The sequence below is a fragment of the Natrix helvetica genome (assembly GCF_964273705.1).
Source record: "Natrix helvetica genome assembly, chromosome: 2".
Taxonomy (NCBI): domain Eukaryota; kingdom Metazoa; phylum Chordata; class Lepidosauria; order Squamata; family Natricidae; genus Natrix; species Natrix helvetica.
In genome coordinates this window covers 219,917,725-219,935,636 of record NC_138552.1, presented here as the reverse complement: position 1 = coordinate 219,935,636, position 17,912 = coordinate 219,917,725, and the positions used below count along the sequence as shown (strand labels likewise).

At 40.1% G+C, this 17,912-nt stretch overlaps 1 protein-coding gene across 3 annotated transcripts in view; it reads right to left on the bottom strand.

Annotated features, from left to right (window-relative positions):
• SLC35F3 (solute carrier family 35 member F3) overlaps nucleotides 1-17,912 on the bottom strand; it is a 111,918-nt gene that overhangs the window by 16,352 nt on the left and 77,654 nt on the right. For 2 of the 3 annotated variants that reach the window (XM_081940799.1, XM_081940798.1), the window contains exon 2: nucleotides 2,829-3,153. In XM_081940799.1, coding sequence (XP_081796925.1) covers nucleotides 2,829-3,153 — 325 coding nt within the window. Of the gene's footprint in view, nucleotides 1-2,828; nucleotides 3,154-10,550; nucleotides 10,878-17,912 lie in introns of those variants that run through there. The other variant, XM_081940797.1, reaches the window with a different exon arrangement.

Below are 17,912 nucleotides of genomic sequence, written 5' to 3'. Positions count from 1 at the left end.
ATCCCATCTTAAAACACATCAGCAGCATAAAACCCCTCAAAATTAACTAAACATCCAATTAGTTTAACTGCACATTATGCTGCCTTTTTAAAAATACCATCTTAAGTGAATGCAAATGAATAATACAAATGTTAAGGGCTTCCCAGATGACCATGCTTACAAATGAGAAATATATCTTAATATACTACTGAAATGGAGGCATTATTTTAATCAATAAATATACTCATTCAGCATTTCTTTATCCTATCTGTTTTTAAAGCTATCTAAACAGCAAACCGTAGAATATATTTGTAATATAGATGGACAAATTCCTCCTCAGGGGATCATGATACTGACAGCTAACAAACATATCTAATATTCTTTTCTCCTCCTAGTGTCTCCACAACAACCCTGTGAGGTGAATTGGGCTGAAAGAGACTGACCCAAGGTCACCCCAGCTGGCTTTTACGGATAAGACTAGAATTCATGGTCTCTCTCTTTTAATCACTATCCACCAAACTGACTCTCTTATCATTCCCATTAACAAGGCCATTCATCAATGGTGATATAGATGTTTGCCTATTGCAGTTGCAAAATAAATACTAAATGGCAGTAGTAAATTTTCCCAAAATATTTAAGGGTATACCAAAGCAGATAAAATATTAAAAGCTTGCTGTATTCTGGAGAACCTAGGATTTGCAAGCAAGGAAATGCCTTTCCAGATGTTGACAAAATATGCTAACATTTTTAATCATTGCTCATGTTGGATAAGGTAGCTGGAAGCTGAAGATCAATAAAGTTGAAAGGACATAAATTGCTTGGTGCTGTATGTTCAAGCAAAAGTTGAGTTGTATTATATGTACATTTTTGGATTTGAATGCTGCAAGGTATTTTTCCTTGGAGCCATGCAAAAACCCATCTTTTCAGACACATTAATTCAAATTCACATTTCTTTTTAACATTTTACTTCCTTTCCTTCGGGGCTGTCTCTTCTGTAGTGGCTTGAATCATTAGACAAAAAAGCAATTGAATAAGCACAAAAACAGAAATTATGGTTTCAAAACCTTCAAAATGTCGATATTTTGAGAGCACTCCTTACTTTCCCTGCATAAGCCTGATTATGTTTTGAAGAATCCTTTGACATCCATCCAAGTTGTTTATGACTTCTGGTTACTTTAATTTACTTTACTTTTATTTAATTTATAAACCGCACCCTCTCCCCGAAGGGACTCGGGGCGGTGTACAGTCATATTAAAACACAATATAAATACATATAGATATAGATGGAGGAGGCAACATACAAACTGTACAATAATAATTAAAATTAAAAATTAGAAATACATTAAAATCTACCCCTAAAAAACTACCCCAGAATAAAATAATTGCCAGGAGGATAAAGATGGGACTATAAATGGGCTAGGCCAGCTAATTGGAACAGGTGGGTCTTGAGTTTCGTACGGAAGGAGCGGAGGTCAGTAGTGGTTCTGATATCGGGGGGGGGGGGGAGGTCATTCCATGGTTAGCCATGAACCAGTTTGAAAACTCCTGCATTAACCCCTAAAACTAAAAAGCTTGGAATGAACCAAGAAAACATACAACAGAGCCACTGGTTTTAACGCCAATCTTCTGTTTTCCAAAATTTATCTATCTTAATAGGACTCCAAAACAAATCCTACGTCTAAGTTGTGTGTGTGTGTGTGTATTTTACATGTTTGTTAATAAAATTGAAAAATTGGGGGAAAAAAACCAAATCCTATAAGAATCAGTTCCACAAGTCTTCCAGTGAAATGTTGTTGTCCAAAGCAATATTTCTCAATGCATGTGATGAGAATAAAATATATCAGCATGCTCCTGAATACAAATGTTCAATGTTTAGATAGAGCCCAGAAACAAACTACTCATCTACTGCGTCTTTCTGATCAACCCAAGATGCTATGAACTCTTTACTGTGGTCGTGTTTCGCATTTCCATATGATAAGCCTTACCATAAAGCGTTTGTATTAAGTTGAAAATTGAATCTTGTCATATTGTGGAAGGGATATTTTTCCATTGTTATATGCTTATTGTATACCATATAATGAATAATTCCACCACCATTGCTTTTCTCTTCAAGTTCTGCATTTAATCTTTCTCACTTTAATTCAGTATAAAACATCTGCCAATGGAATGTGAACAGCCTTCCAAGCACCTTTTAAATTATCAAGACAAGTCCCCCATTTATAGATGGAAACTTACAGCAGCACCAATAAAACATATTCTTGTTGCCACATTTTCATTTTATAACTATATCAACTCTATAGATGTACTATAAAGAGTATATCATCTATCTAAACTGCATCTAATCCATGTCTAACTTAAACACAAAGGTTAAAAAATCAAAACAGGTCTTCAAGAGTAAAATTATAAAGGGCACCCATCATTGTGAATTGCCATAAATAACGTATTTCTACTAAAATTAAATGACTATCTTTAAATGGACATTAGGTAAAATAAATTCATGTGACTCTTCTGTCTATGAATATTAGAGGGAAGATATTTTATCTTATAGCTTTTATCTTATAACTTATCATTTGCCATAAAGAAAAAGACAGTTAAATTATGTATTACTATTTTAATTATCTCAATTATAAATGAACAACAGCAACAAAAAGCATAAGAGAGGGTGTAGATATTCACATAGAGATATTTCAATTATTTTTTTAATAAAAATGTGTAATATAAATTCTGCCTTCCTCTACAATGTCCTTATCTTCCTTCTATTCCCTTCCAATATTTGGGCCAATAACTTAATGAAACGTCTAAGAAGGGAATAAATGACAATACAGCAAATTATGACAACTCCCTCTTACCCGTATCTTTGTTGGGGAGATTGTTTTTCAGCTGACTTACAAACATGTCCAATGTAATACAAAGGAAAGAATAAAAAATTCCAGTTTGTTGCAAACCATGTCAAAGTGAAGGGTGCATCAAATTTCTTAAAGGTCAGTTTTGCTAGCTGGGTTGAACCTGACCAGGAGGAGCAGACGCCAAGAACCACCACTACTCCCCAGAAGATTTTCTTAAGATGGACCATGGAGCATGTTTGGCAACATGGGCTCCCTCTTGCACCAGCTTCCATCCCAGCTTGTGTCTGAGCTTCTGCTGGTGTTGTGCAATCGTGGGAGCGCTCATCCCCTGAGAAAAAGCAAAGGAAAGAGGGGGAATGTTAGACTCAGTGATGTGTATTCTGCACTCTTTTATTTTCAAAGCAGCAAGCCTGAAATGGCACCATATGTGGATCTCAGCTTTGAATTCACAATTAAAGGAGAATAATTTAGAATCCTTATGTAATAGAATAATACCAAGGGACTTTACTGAACTTTATTAACTCAGGTTTTGTTTCCATACGTACAACTAAGTATTTACGGGCTCAAGCCCAATACCATGCTTCTTAAAAATCTATTATATTCCTAGTCACAAAAATGGTCAAGTTGCATACATATGTTTTAAAAATATTTTATTCTGTGTCTACCTTTATGCCAAGTGTTAAATCAAGCAATAAAAGTGTTTACAGTGCAGAAGTCATATGACACACAATACCAGATGTGTCACTTTACTATGAAAATGATCTTGAGCATAAGGTGTTGTATGTTTTTCTGCTCTCGCATTAGAAGGAAAAATGGACAATGGCAGCAAAAGCACACTACGCCACTTGGGGAAGCAATAGATGACTTCAGAATGTGCCTTTTCATTTGCACCTAATTATGCGCTACAGAACATAGCATAAACATACACTCATGTTACAATTATGGTATGGTATTTGCATTCTTTTACAGGGTGTCAAATTCATGTCATCACAGCATCGTCATATGACATAGCGTGACTTTTTTCCCTTCACTAAACCGCATGGCCACCGCATGACGCATCCTGTCCACAGGCTGCAAGTTTGCCACCCCTATTTTAAGAGTTGTTGAGGCCACTTGGAGGTTTATCTGTGTCCTCAGGGTCACCTCTCTGTATCCCTCTCTGTTGAGAGAGGGTTGTTCAATTGTGACAAATAACCATTTCATAAAGATGAGCAATTGATTCAGAATTTTGTGTTCAGTATCTATTGGGCAGTGTATGGCCTAAGTAACAGATTTCATGATATTTTACCAGCAACTATGAACCTTGGTTGCCTCTCTGTCATTGTCTTACACCATTTCCTTGAACCTGTGCTATTCTGATTCTGGACTGAACATTGTAGCTTCTGTTCTGTGCCTGCCCATCCTGTTCTCCATCTTTCCCAAAACGGGTGTACATCTGCATTGCTGGCTCTTTGCCTACTTATTTAATTGGCCGAAATACTCCTCCTCAGTTAACAGTTTATGATGTGTTTGTTCAACCCTGAAAAGGACATTTTTAATATTAGGTAGTCAAGTGCTCCAAACAATTAAAAACAGATACAATATGACATGTAGTACTGATAATATAACAAACAGTGGCTTAAATATCCCCAATAAAGTGCTGTGGGGGAGAGTAATCTATAATGAACAGATTTATGGCTCAAAGAGACTAAGATTGAACACAATTACAAAAACGGAGTTTGCATAAAATGCATTAGACATCATAAACAAAAGTTATTACATACAATTGCTAGAAATAAGCAGGTACAGCCCAAGAAAATAAAGCACAAACTCCAGACAGTGCATCCTAATTTATTAATCCATCTTACTCTTGGTTTCAGTGTTTATTGACTACTTCTCACTGATTTCCAATTTTTAATCAGAAGCTTACTAGCAATTCATCCTAATTCCTTAATCTACATCAATAGTACTGGCACTTAGACTTACATATCGCCCCATAGTGCTTTACAGCACTTTCGGTGTGTGTGTGTGTGTGTGTGTGTGTGTGAGACAATGTTTTGTATATTACCCCTAATCTGGGTCCTCATTTTAATGACCTCGGAGGGATGGAAGGCTGAATCAGCCTTGAGCTGGTCAGGATCGAACTCCAGACTACGGGCAGACTTTGCCTACAGGACTGCATTCCAACCACTGCATCACCAGGGCTTCTTGGTCTTACTTCTGAGCTCCCTCTGTCAGTTTTATTCTTTAGACCAGTGTTTCTCAAACTTGGCGACTTTAAGTCCTGTGGACTTCAACTCCCAGAATTCCCCAGCCAGCTATGCTGGCTGGGGGATTCTGGGAGTTGAAGTCCACAGGACTTAAAGTCGCCAAGTTTGAGAAACACTGCTTTAGACAAACAAACTTAGTTCTATTTATCATGAATCAAGACAGACCTGGAGAATCGCCTACATTCCTAATTTTAAATCCTGTGGACCACTAATACAATTTTTAAAAAAGATAAATAGTATTGAGTGCAATATAAAAAATGCGAATAATTTTTCTATGGACCACCAAAATTTTCTCATGGATGACCTGAGGTCCACGACCATTGGTTGGTGACTGCTGTTCTATTCCAACACCCCCTGCCCCTTTGCAAGCAGGAAACCATTCAGACAAATGGTTGTCCAATCTGCTTTTAAAAACCTGCAGTGTTGGAGCACCCACAACTTCTGGAGGCAAGTAGTTCCACTGATTAATTGCTCTGTCAGGCTGCTTCCCCTTAATTCCAAATTGCTTCTCTCTTTGATTAGTTTCCATCTATTGCTTCTTGTCTTGTTTGCAGGTGTTTTGGAGAATAGCTTGACTGCCTCTTCTTTGTGGCAATGCCTGAGATATTGGAACACTGCTATCATGTCTCCCCTAGTCCTTCTTTTCATTAAACTAGACACACCTGATTCCTGCAACACTTCATATGTTTTAGCTTCGGTGCCTAATCACATTTGTTGCTCTTCTCTGAACTCTTTCTAGAGTGAATGGACCAGGATCACCCAGCTGGCTTTGTGCCTAACGCAGGACTAGAACTAAGTCACAGTTTTCTAACCTGATGCCTTAACCACAACACCAAATTGGCTCTCCGCAAAGTATATATCTCAACAAAAATATCCCAAAAAAGATCTTGCCCTATTATAAATCACTTTTCTGTGGGAAAACTCACTAGCATTTTATATGCAAGCCAGATGAAAACTTCAGAGAAACACATTTTGTTGTTAAGTGGATAATAAAGCTACTTATTCAAATTACCCATTAATTTACAAGTGAAAAATGCTTTTCAAACTCCCTAAAGAATAAATAGCCCAAAGAAGAAGTTTGGTAATCAGCAGAATCTACTTCCTTAAAAGAAACCAGATTAAAAGAAATTATACTTGACACTGACAATATTTACTTTCTACCACACATTAATTCTTTGTATACTAAAATATAAGTCATTTTCATTTTACTATCATTATAGCAAACAATTACGAATACAAGAACAAAGTATTAAATCACACACCTAAAAATGTTCATTTTCATTTTTATTAAAAAAAAAACTTTGGAGTTCTGTGTCTTAAAGTAGGGATATAAATGTATCTGAAATTAAATTGCAGCCCTTTCTGTAGAGGGAGGTTACAGTGTCCATCATTCATGCCATTTCTACTTTGAGGATGAGTTACTGCAATATGTTACAGCTGTCTTTGATGTCTATCTGGAAACTTCAGATAGTGCAGAATATGATAGCCTGCATACTGACAAGTAAGGGCTGTTTCAGCAGCTTTGCTCCTGTGCATTGTTGGCACTGGACAAGATGCCCCATGAACTCAATCAAAGGGTTGACTTCTAAAGCCCTACATGGCTTGCATCCATGTTTCCTATGGGCCATATTCTCCAAATCCCATTAGCACATCCTGTGAGATTAACATGGAAATGATATTTTGGGATCCCTCTATTCAGGAATTTAGAGAGATAAGGTTGGAAGGCCCATCACCCCTATGATATATTCTACGTGAGGTCCAGGGGTCCCTCATACTTCTGGAGATTAAAATACTGAACACTGTTATTTTATTCTGCCTGAATGGCTTGACTTGCTTTTTTCCTGTTAAATTTTAACATTTTAAATGTTTTAATAATTAATACCTTTTATGTTTTAGGGTGGTTATCATTTTTAGGTGAGCTAAAATGAGCTGGAGTCTAAAGAGTCAAGTGCAATTCCAGAGTTGTCACAGTTGGCCAACTTAAAAATTTGAAACATAAATATAAATGTATAAATATTATATGTAAAATAAATACATTACAATGTTAAAAATGTAATACAAATCCTATTAGAAGATAATTGCCAAAATAGAAGATGGATTCATTTTTAATGGTCAAGGGATCTGGCAATGGATGTTAAAAACAAGGCAGAAAAGAATTAAAACAGGGATAGAGAATGTTTTGCTTTCCAGATGTTGTTGCATTTGAAATCTGTGCATGTCTTATGAATTATAGTCCAATTTGGGGTTGGGGGATGCATACCTGATCTACATTTTAGAGAATTATGTTACACGTCTTTAGTCAGAATTTCTTTATAGCTTCATTCCTAACTACACATTTTTAATTTGAAGTAAAGTTAAATTTAATTTAATTTAATAGAAAGGCTTATTTCATAGCCCTTTTTCAGATGGGGATCCTTAGGAATGCCACATATTTCCTGAAGACGTCTATCAATGCTATTACTTTTGTTTTATTCTATAACATACAGTCATCTTTAAGTGAGATGAATGGCGTAATATAGTTTTTATAAAAACAAAACACAGAGAAAATACTGAGAAAAACAGCTATGCATTTTCTTGAACATATTCACATATGCAGTGCAGCAGCATCCTATGTAACTGTATTATAGACTAGTCATGCCTAGATGTTCCATTACAGACAAAAGAATTTTAAAAGAGTTTCCAAAAGATAGTGCAAAATGTGTTTTGAAGTATCCACGGCAGAATAGATTGGAAACATTATTTATCCTGCATCTGGAGTGAACATTTCATCCTTAACTAGTTTCAATCTGGCAACAAACAAACAGGACAAAAGAAAAAGAGTATATGCCCATTCTAAAAAGTTATACTTTGTGGGCCTAACTTTTGCAGGAACCACAAAAACCATATCACATGTAAAATGTAGAATCCTTTGTATCTAGTGACTGCAGACACATCATTTTCCCAGCAATAATAGGTAAGAGTCTTGCCAGTCTTCGGGAATGTTAACCTTTCCCAATCTAAGCTATAGACCTGAGATTTCCTGTGATCTTCCATCCAAATATTAACAAAGTCTGACCTTGCCAGGTTTTCCCCAAAAATTCAGATTATCTACTGGAGATAGAAATTAGATTTGTAGACTAATGTTTATATACCTGAGATGATGTTATACATTCTAACCTCACAATGACTATGGAAAATCCCATCTCTAAAAGCAGCAGTTGTATACCAGAATGCAGGAAATTCTTATCTTTTATGAACAAGATTAAAAAATAAGAAAGGATGTCTTAAGGCTGGGATGCATAATACAAATCAATGGAAAACATTTTAACTGTCCCCATGTATCTAGTCCAAATAAAAATGACTTCATGAAAACAAAGGAAAGAGCAACCAGTTGAAGTTGTTAAGTTTTTGTCACATCTTCGTGCAAAACCTATTCCACAATTTATGTCTGGCCTGGTCCAACTAATAAATAAGAAAGCAAGTAACAAAAATGCCTCCATACATATTAAAATGTGACTTCTCATGTGTGGTTCTTCTGTATTCCCACCCAACAATAAAACACATATATGATCTGAAATATTCGACTAACACAATACATGGATGATGAAGTGATAGCTATGATATATTTGATATTATATATTTGCTTGATGAACCTAAATGATTACCCCCTCCTCTGAAAACAAGTGGAATCCTTCCAGAATAGCGTAATTCTGTATAGTTCCATGTAGTAACAGTGATGGTTCAGAGCAATGGATTCCTTCCCCAACCTAGTACCCTCCAAATTACTCATGTTAGCTGACATTTGAGAGTTGTACTGTAAATCTAGAAGGCTGCAGCACAACATATCTCTTAGTAAATCAGCCCAGAGTAGAGCATCACTTTTCTTCTTTTAATTCAAAGTCTCTCATCTTCTTAGAACAATTAATCAGAGGAACAACTTGCCTCCAGAAGTTTTGAATGCTCCAACACTGGACGTTTTCAAGAAGAGACTGAACAACCATTTGTCTGAAGTGGTGTAGGGTTTCCTGCTTGAGCAGGGGGTTGGACTAGAAGACCTCTAAGGTCCCTTTCAACTCTGTTATTCTATTCTAATCTGTTTTTCTCATTTCTAGATGTCCAGCAAACACCACTATTATTAAATCCCAAACACATTTATTTTCCCTCCCATCATGTCTTCTCTGTTCAACGATTAGCTTTTAATCCCTTTGCCTCTTTCATAGTCATCCTATCCCCCGGGCAAGTTGTTTCTACCAACCAGCGAAACCAACCCACAACTTGCAAACTACTTATTCTTTGGAATCCAACACCACAACGCCACAAGCCCTCTCCTCACCCCATCCAACTCTTTCTTCCTCTCTCTACGGCCTTTTCCTACCGGCTCCTCTTTCTAAGCTCCCCATGCTCGCACGGCCGCTCCCCGGGCTGCCGGCTGCCTTTTCAATTCAGTTGTTTCTCAGGTCCCGAAAGTATATCTCAACGACTTCTGCAGCCCAGCTTGATTTACGGCGGACGTTCCTCTCGGGCAACGGCGGCGGCTCCCGCTCTGAAGCGCGGCGAGTCTGAGCTGCCAATGGGGACGGCGTGCCTCGGGTCCCGTCAACCGGACAACGACCTTAGCGATCTTCTCAGAGCACGTCGGTCCACATCCCTCCTTTAAAACGGCAGCGAGAGTTGGCGGGCCCTAAAGGATTTTCAGAAGTCTCCCTTCCCTCCTGAGAGCGGGTGCACCGGGGCTTTTGATGGCGGGGGGGGGGGGAGAGAGAAAAGAAGGGGCATCTCCCTGAGGAGGAATGCGGAGTTCTTCCCCGAGAGGCGCTTCTATGTGGATACCCGCCAAATTACCTCATCCAGCTACCCCCACAGCCTAATGCGCAGCCTTTACCCATCTTCCAACCAACTGCTGCCCTCCTCCTCCTCCTCCTCCTCCTCCAATGCGCCAGGTTCGCGCCACCCTCTCCGGCTTGTTTATACCAGGGAAGCCCCTGCGCTTGAAGAGAGAACTTACGGCGGTCCGGACAACCCCCCGTTGGCCGGCTCGACTCCCTCGAGGAGGGCGAGTCAGACGACCCCCGAAAAGGTGACTTTCACCTCCTCGGGACAGCGGAGCCGCATTGGCGAAAGCTTCCCTTAAAGGGAACCAAGTCATGCATGCCAAGTAATTGCTTCCCCCTCCAACTCCTCCTTAGCAAGAGGAGAAGGGGAGGGACGGGGGGGGGGACTGCAGCAGGCAACCCAGAAGCCCATCCGTCTTCTCCGACTTCCCCGGAGCAGCCTCTCTCTCTTATACCGCGTCCGTCCCGGAGAACCAAGGCAGGTGCAGCCGGGTCTCCCCATCCTCAAAGCCCTCCGAGCTTCCTTTCGTCCCCGCAGCGGGCCGATCCCTCGCGGCAGAGGCTTTGCCGCCCTCCCCAGATGCAAAGGCAGCTTTTTCTGTCCCGGGGAAAAACAACAACAACAACAACCCTGCCCGGAATCCTGGCTGGCTGGGCGCGTTTACCTTCCACTTTGGTGAGAGTAAGGACCGGGCTGTTGCAGGCGCTAAGAGGGGCTACTCTGGCCGAGTGTTTCTTCATGATGAGCCCTTCTGCCAGTAAGAGCCCTTCCGTCGATCGCCTACATCCTGAAGCCGGTGGCGGCTGAGCGCTGGGCTCCCCTTTCCCGTTAAGAGACACCAGCCCGCCTTGGCGGCTGCCAGCCTGCCTGCCTGCCTCTCTCGCGCGCCTTCCGTTGCCCCTGCAGCTCTTCGCCGCCTCCTAGCTCGCACGCTCTCTCTCCCTCTGCTGCAAACAAAACGTCACGGAGCCAATCCACGCCCCTTCGCCGGCTGCTGGCATCCTGGGGTATTCCGTGGAAGTGAAGGAAGCCCTTAAAAAAAAAACACTTCAGATGGAGATGTCCCGCGAGGGCTTGGAACCCACTTCCCCGCCGGGCCAGAAAGAGAAGGACGAGCTTCTCAAAAGCCATGGGGAGGGGGGGGCGTCCCTCCCCCCACCGCGAAGCAGAGATTTCGCCTCATCCGTCAACTCATGGAGCTTTACGTTTCACGGAGCTCTGCAGTATATGAGTCATATTCGCTAAAGGTTATCCCGAAGGCACAAAACTGTACCGTTGCCATTTGGCAAACTGCATTTTGAGGCAATTTCATTAAAATAAATAAATACATTAAAAAACAGCTACACCTTTTGGTGTTTGGTCTCTCTGTGTTTTGTTCTACTTCGGAAAATCCTACAGCCACAGTCCTGGAAAGAGCCAAGTGCTGACTCATACTCAATTCATAATCCACTCTTGTTCCGAGACTTTTTGTTTTTCTTTGCAGTATCGTTATCAAGGCAGGTATCTCCCCGTTTTTGTGGCTCTGGTTCATTTCTCAAATGAAGAACTTTTGCATTTGTCCCTCTTAAATTTAAGTGTGGTGTTTTCAAACCACGTGTCTATTGTTAGGGAGATGTTTCTGGATTTCACAGCTGCCTTCCCAGGATATTTGCTCTCTCACTTGATTTTGTATCTGCTGAAATGCCTGTCCCAAATTCTGTTGAATACTCAAATCATTAATAAAATGCTGATGCATGGAAGACCCAGGATTTGACCACCCAGAACTCACAGAATTCCTTCCTCCCAATCTCACGATGAATCATAGATATTCACTTGTATTTTTTTTAAAAATTACCTGTGATTCTACTTAGGTTTCAGCCAACCCAACTCATATTTAACTACTGGCTAATAAGAAAGTCATGGGGGATTGTCAAATGCTTTGTTGAAATTAAAACATATTAGATACAAAAATGAGACACATTTGGCAATCAAGAGGCACTCTGGTGAGAGGAAAGACCAACCATGGAGTCCTCTTTATATCCCCCTGCCTTAGGCATGAACATGTCCTGGTAACTGTTTTGTGTGACGTGACCTCATAAAGTTTCATTCACCCTAAGCCCACAAACAAAGTAGCTTAAAGTCATCCAAGCTGTTCCAAGGTTAAAGCAAGGATTTTGCCCTCTTCCCAACATAGCTGTTGCCTCTACGCAATCTGAGATGCTTCACTGACAATATGGTTAATGATGCAATCAGGAGCTTGGATCTGCTTGGCTCCAATGGGCCACTTGAGGCTGCTGTAAGGTTGCTTCCCAGTCATTCAATCATTGTGTATACCTCCCATATTTTGCTTTGGGGTGCAGGAGGAACTGTGCTTCTGCAGGGGTGGCAGTACTCCCTTGAGGTAGCCTTGAGAAAGTGTTGAGAGAGCTGTTAAAATCAGGAAAAAGAGATGGATTCTACTAGCTACGTCTTGCTGGTTCTCTACTAGCAAGCGTATTACAGATTTTCCATTGGTTGCCAACAAAGCATTTTGGATTGCTTACTTTTTATTATGATGGGAGAGGGCACCCTTTTGCCTATTCTTAGACAACTTTAGTTGCTGATGATCATAGCCACTTGCTGCCAACATTGCCAATCCTTAGTTTAGCATGAAACTCATTATCAGTCACTCCCTCTTACTTCCCCCTAACGTGAAGTGTTAATACCACTTTATAATGCCTTGGTAAGGCCACACTTGAAATACGGCATCCAATTTTGATCACCATGATGTAAAAAAGATGTTGAGACTCAGAAAGAGTGGGGGGAAGAGCAACAAAGATGATTAGGGGGCTGGAGACTAAAACATAAAGAACGATTGCAGGAACTGGGTATGTCTGGTTTAATGAAAAGAAGGACTAGGGGAGACATGATAGCAGTGTTCCAATATCTCAGGGGCTGCCACAAAGAAGGGGGACTCAAGCTATTCTCCAAAGCACTTGACGGTAGGACAAGAAGCAATGGAAGGAAACCAATAAAGGAGAGATGCAACCAAGAACTAAGAATAAATTTCTTGACAGGACAATTAATCAATGGAAGGACTTGTCTCCAGAAGTTGTGAATGCTCCTACACTGGAAGTTTTAAAGAAGAGATTGGATAACCATTTGTTTGAAGTGGTGTAGGGTTTCCTGCCTAAGCAAGTTATTGGACTATAAGACCTCCAAGGTCCCTTCCAACTCTGTTATTCTCTATCATTCTGTACTCTATGCTCTTCTTTCATGCTTATAAACCAACAGGTAGGGATATAAAGAATAGAACATATCCGGTGTCCCCAGAATCCATGCTATAATCTATTAGCTAGTTGGGCTATTTATAAACACCAAACTAGTTCTTTTTTGAAAGGACATTCCATGTAATAAAAAAGGTCTAGCTGACAGGGTGATGTCTATTACAGGGAGAAGTATGAGGGAGTTTTACGGATGCACTGAAAGAGCACTATATGGCTTCTCTCCACGTTTGCTGCCTCCTCTGGGCTATTTCTGAATATGGGAACACTGAACCAGTTCTCAGAATTAGCCCTCCACAGGCATGGGTGCACCTCTGCACCTGCAACTTGCTATTTAGACCATGTGACAAGTGGCCAAACCCATCATTTAAAATATCATCTATGTTTTTCAAACTGTCCCACTACACCTTAAAGAGAGCAATTGGTGATGGGCTTTCCTGGCAGCAGGCAGGACCAAAAATGAAGCCACCAGTAGGAGAATGCACTCTCCTTGCCTTGCATTAAAACTGAATACTCAATTATGGATGCAGAATAGGCACTGGCAATTGGAGCAGCAAATTTGGCATGCTTTTTTATGGCTGCAGAACTAGTGGGCTGCACATTTATGCTGCTTACTGGCTATGCTCTGTGAATTTTTGCTTCTTATTCTGAAGTTATCAGGAAAAAATAGCTTTTTGCTGTTCTTGGAATTCTTTTTACCAATTTTTAGAATTCTCTTTACCAATCTTAGCTCATTCTGAACTTTATCTTTCCTAAAACCAACCCTGCAGATCCATGCTATCTGAAAATTCTCTTCTTCAACCTGTTCCTCTTCTCACCTCCTATATACAGCTTCTTTTGCTTCTCAAGCTGTCATGTTGGCTTCTGCTACAAGCTACATTCCAGCAGTGTGGAATATCTTATACATCTCTTGCTTCTGATCATCATTCTTATTCAAAGGGGTTCTCATTTGTTGGAATGTCATCCTTATGAAAGTTTGTTTTCTTTCTTTCTTCTTCTGCCAGATCCTATTGTGGCACCTCTTTTATTGCATTTGATAAATCTTCATCTACTCTCCATACTCTTCCTGCACCCTTTGATTCCCCCCCCCCCAAGTTTCATTATAAACTGTATTTGCTGAAACTATATACTCTATTCTGGGCTATTTTTCAAGCACAAATACTAATACACCACACACACACCAAGGGTCGCAAGTGAAGAATCCCACCCAGGGGGACTCAGTTCTGTTTCTTAAGACACTATTAATACTACAAAAAGTTACCTGTAAACAAGCCCTTAAAATCTGGCTACTCCCCAAACCTTGGCTAGAGTTGGGGAGGGGGAGGGGAGCAGACCACTTATGGGATGATTAGCCTGTTAGAGTTTGTGTTATTTTTACAAACATTTTTGTGTGTTGCTTAATATTACTTTGTTTTAAATTGTTTTGCATTCAGAGTTGTGATAGAATTGGGTAACCCAAGATCAATCAATCAACTAATCAATCAAAGTTTCTTGTTTCTCTACAGGAGGGCTGTCAAACTCCTGGCCCACGGGCCAGATGTGTCACATGCTGCCCACGCCCACACCTGGTTTAGCAAAGGGGAAAAAAGTCCCGATATGTCACATGATGCCGCCGCAACAACGTGAGTTAGATGCCCCTGCTCTACAGAATATCAAATTAGCTACAGTAAGGAAATATTTTCTTAGCAGCCAATGCTCTTATTCAGTTAGGACTCCTTCACACAGCCTGTTTATCCCAGTGTGAAGGCACCTAGTATCCCAGGCTGAGGATATGAATGCCCAGTGTTATCTTCAATCTACCCCCAGCCCACTGTGAAGGCAGGTTCTGCCTAGCTTTCCATGCTACACTTCAAAATGCTCCTCCATTCCTGTTGGCATAAGCCTTTCTGAGCCATTCGTCATCTTTCCCATTTCTCTTGATATGGGCACAGGAGAAACAGAGAGAGAAGGGGAAGTTGATAATTTGCATTGCAAATCTCCATAAAACAAGAAACCGATAATAGAAGATCTGCAGGTGTTTTTCTGACATTAATTTGTCCCAAGAGGAATTCCCCATCTTTCTTCCCATTGGCTCTTTGTGTGGAGAAAACTCCATCTTAATTTATCCTCAGGGGAAAATAGGGGTCTGCATTATGCCTAGCACTTCTTTAAGCTAGCATGCTTTTTATGTTAACAGCACTTTGGTGTTAAAGTATGGAAGAGCCCTTAGAAGAAAAAATGGTCAGAGACAATCTCTCTTTTCTCCACAGGCAAACTCTCATCACTCCCCCTTTTTCTTCAGTCTTGATCATATCCACTTCTCTACCTCTTTAGCATTCGAACTGCAAGAATGAGAAATATTTTTGCCGTGCAAATTCATGGATTTTCATTAAAAAAAATCTTAGAAAAATGCATCATTTTTCCTCCCCAGTACAAGATCTTGACTAATCTCCAGCAGCATGGGTCTCCCCCCTGAATTTACATTTTTTCCCTGGGCAGTCCTAGGGGAATTGGCAAAGTTTGAAGGCCTTTAATTCTCCCCAATATTCCAGGAAACAAATAAACAATAAGGAAACTCTGACTCTTATTCACTAAACAGTAAAAGGCTGTCACAGTGATTACTGGAAGGAAGTTAATGAAAAATAATAATTAGGGAAGTTAGATTTACAGTTAGATTTAGAGATACTTCAGCTGTGTGCCTAAACTTTCACAACCTGAGGCTCCACAGTTCATCCGTACATTTAAAAAATATGAATTAACTAACTCTAATGTATAATAAAGACAATCAGCCAAAAGCTCACCACAGGCCATAGTGCTATTGAAATCAAACAGACAGCAGGACTTTCCTAAATGTTATGAGAATTGGGCCAACTGTACTTTTGGGGCATTATGTTTCAATGTATTTGGAATAGCTTTGAATAGCTTTGTGCTATTCCCAAAAATGACTGTTCTCAACCAAACCTCTTGGACCTCAAGTGGGGGAGGGCTTCTCAATAGGTCTCCTTTCTGTGACTGATCCTTACTTGACAAGATGGTCCATGATATATCCCAGTGCTTTATATGTATTAACAAGCACTTTTATATATCAGCTTCATTTCAAAATTATTGTGTTTTTCAATTTTATTAACATCAGGTTTTGAACAGTGAATTTCATAATGTAGACCATAGGGGATTCTATTGACTTGCCTCTCCGTCAACATGAAACCAGCTCAATGGCTGAGGGTTGACAAATGTCACTAAAACTACCTTTGGAATCTGGCATATAACCATTCTTCCCATAAATGTGCAACTCTAACCTTATTGGCAGTCAATGTAGCAACTGGCCTAGAAGGCTTGGAGGTTGGACTAGAAGACATCCAATGTCTCTTCCAACCCTATTATTCTACGTCCTTCTGTGTCTTCAAGCAGGTGATGCAGTAGACCAGCCATTTGATAATCATGACATGAGTTACTTTTCCAGAAGCCTACTGGTGATGGTTTTCAGAATGCCTACTCAGTATGTCAAGATGACACCAGCTTGGGGAAGGCTGACTTAATGTATATCTCCACATGTAGTATAGTTTTTAATCTTTGTTAATTGTTTTAGAAAAAATATTACTTTTATCATAACTAATTGTGATTTTCTTGTTTTATTTGCTGGTATCTGATTAAGTAAAATTATTTGATTGACGTATACCTCTTCACAAGAGACTTCAAATTAGTATTTTCATTTTTAGGAGGTAACACATTGTATAAAAAATGTCTACCACTATAGCTATGTCAGGTTTCCCCGCCCCCCAAAAACACAAAGTTTTTCATTTGCAGGTATGAAGTTTAATAGAAAGCTGAACTGCCTCATTATCACACTCTTAGAGTAGGCTAATTTTAGTGCTATCAAAGTGAAAATGAGCTATTCAGAGTCTGATGATTTCCATTCTCCAGGAATGTTAAGGGGATAAATATATTTCTCCCCAAAATTCTTCTATTATTTATTATCATCAGGTTTTCGTAATCTTTTTTTCCCTTGGAAACCATTTTATTGTTGCACTAATCCCAAGATTCATCTGTCTTGAGAATGAACTGTTTCCTAAATATTTTATTTTCATTATCCCAAAGGACATATCAATATTGTCATTCATTTTGTTCTATTTCATTTCTGCTTATGGTGTCCATTTCCCCCTTGTATTCTCTATTTTACCAATCTTCTCCCAACCAACTTGTTGGCCAACCTAAATGTTTTCTTAGCTCCACCTTTCATGTTCATAATATTTGGAAAAAATAGAGTAAGGTATGCTTTTCTTTGATAACTTTTGCAAGTTATCCTTTAGCAATGGCATTAGTCGGCAAAATCTCATTTTCAAATGTACTATTCCTGACTATCTCTGACCAATAGGTTGTTCTCAGAGCTGGATAATAAAGGAAGATTTCTTTTATATTCTTCCATATAAATATACCTTAATGCAGTGATGTGCGGTCAGTGGAGGCAAGGGAGGCGGAGCCTCACCTCTCTTCATGAAATAATAGTATATAATATTATATACTATAATATTATAATATTATACATCCGTCTGGACGCGCCCGGGAGCTGCGGAGGGCGGAGGCAGAAATGTTGTCAGCACTCCCAGATGACGAAGGCACGAAAGTGACAGTCGACAGTTGCTTTTGTGCCTTCGTCATCCGGAAACGCCGACATTCTGCCGGGCGCGCATGGATGGAGGTAGGCAGAATGGCGCTGATCCAATCCGGCGGGCGAGCGACCAAGGATCGGGCTGCCTCGCACGCTCTTTCGTCCGCCCGGATCGCCTCGGTGTCGCTGTGGCTACCTC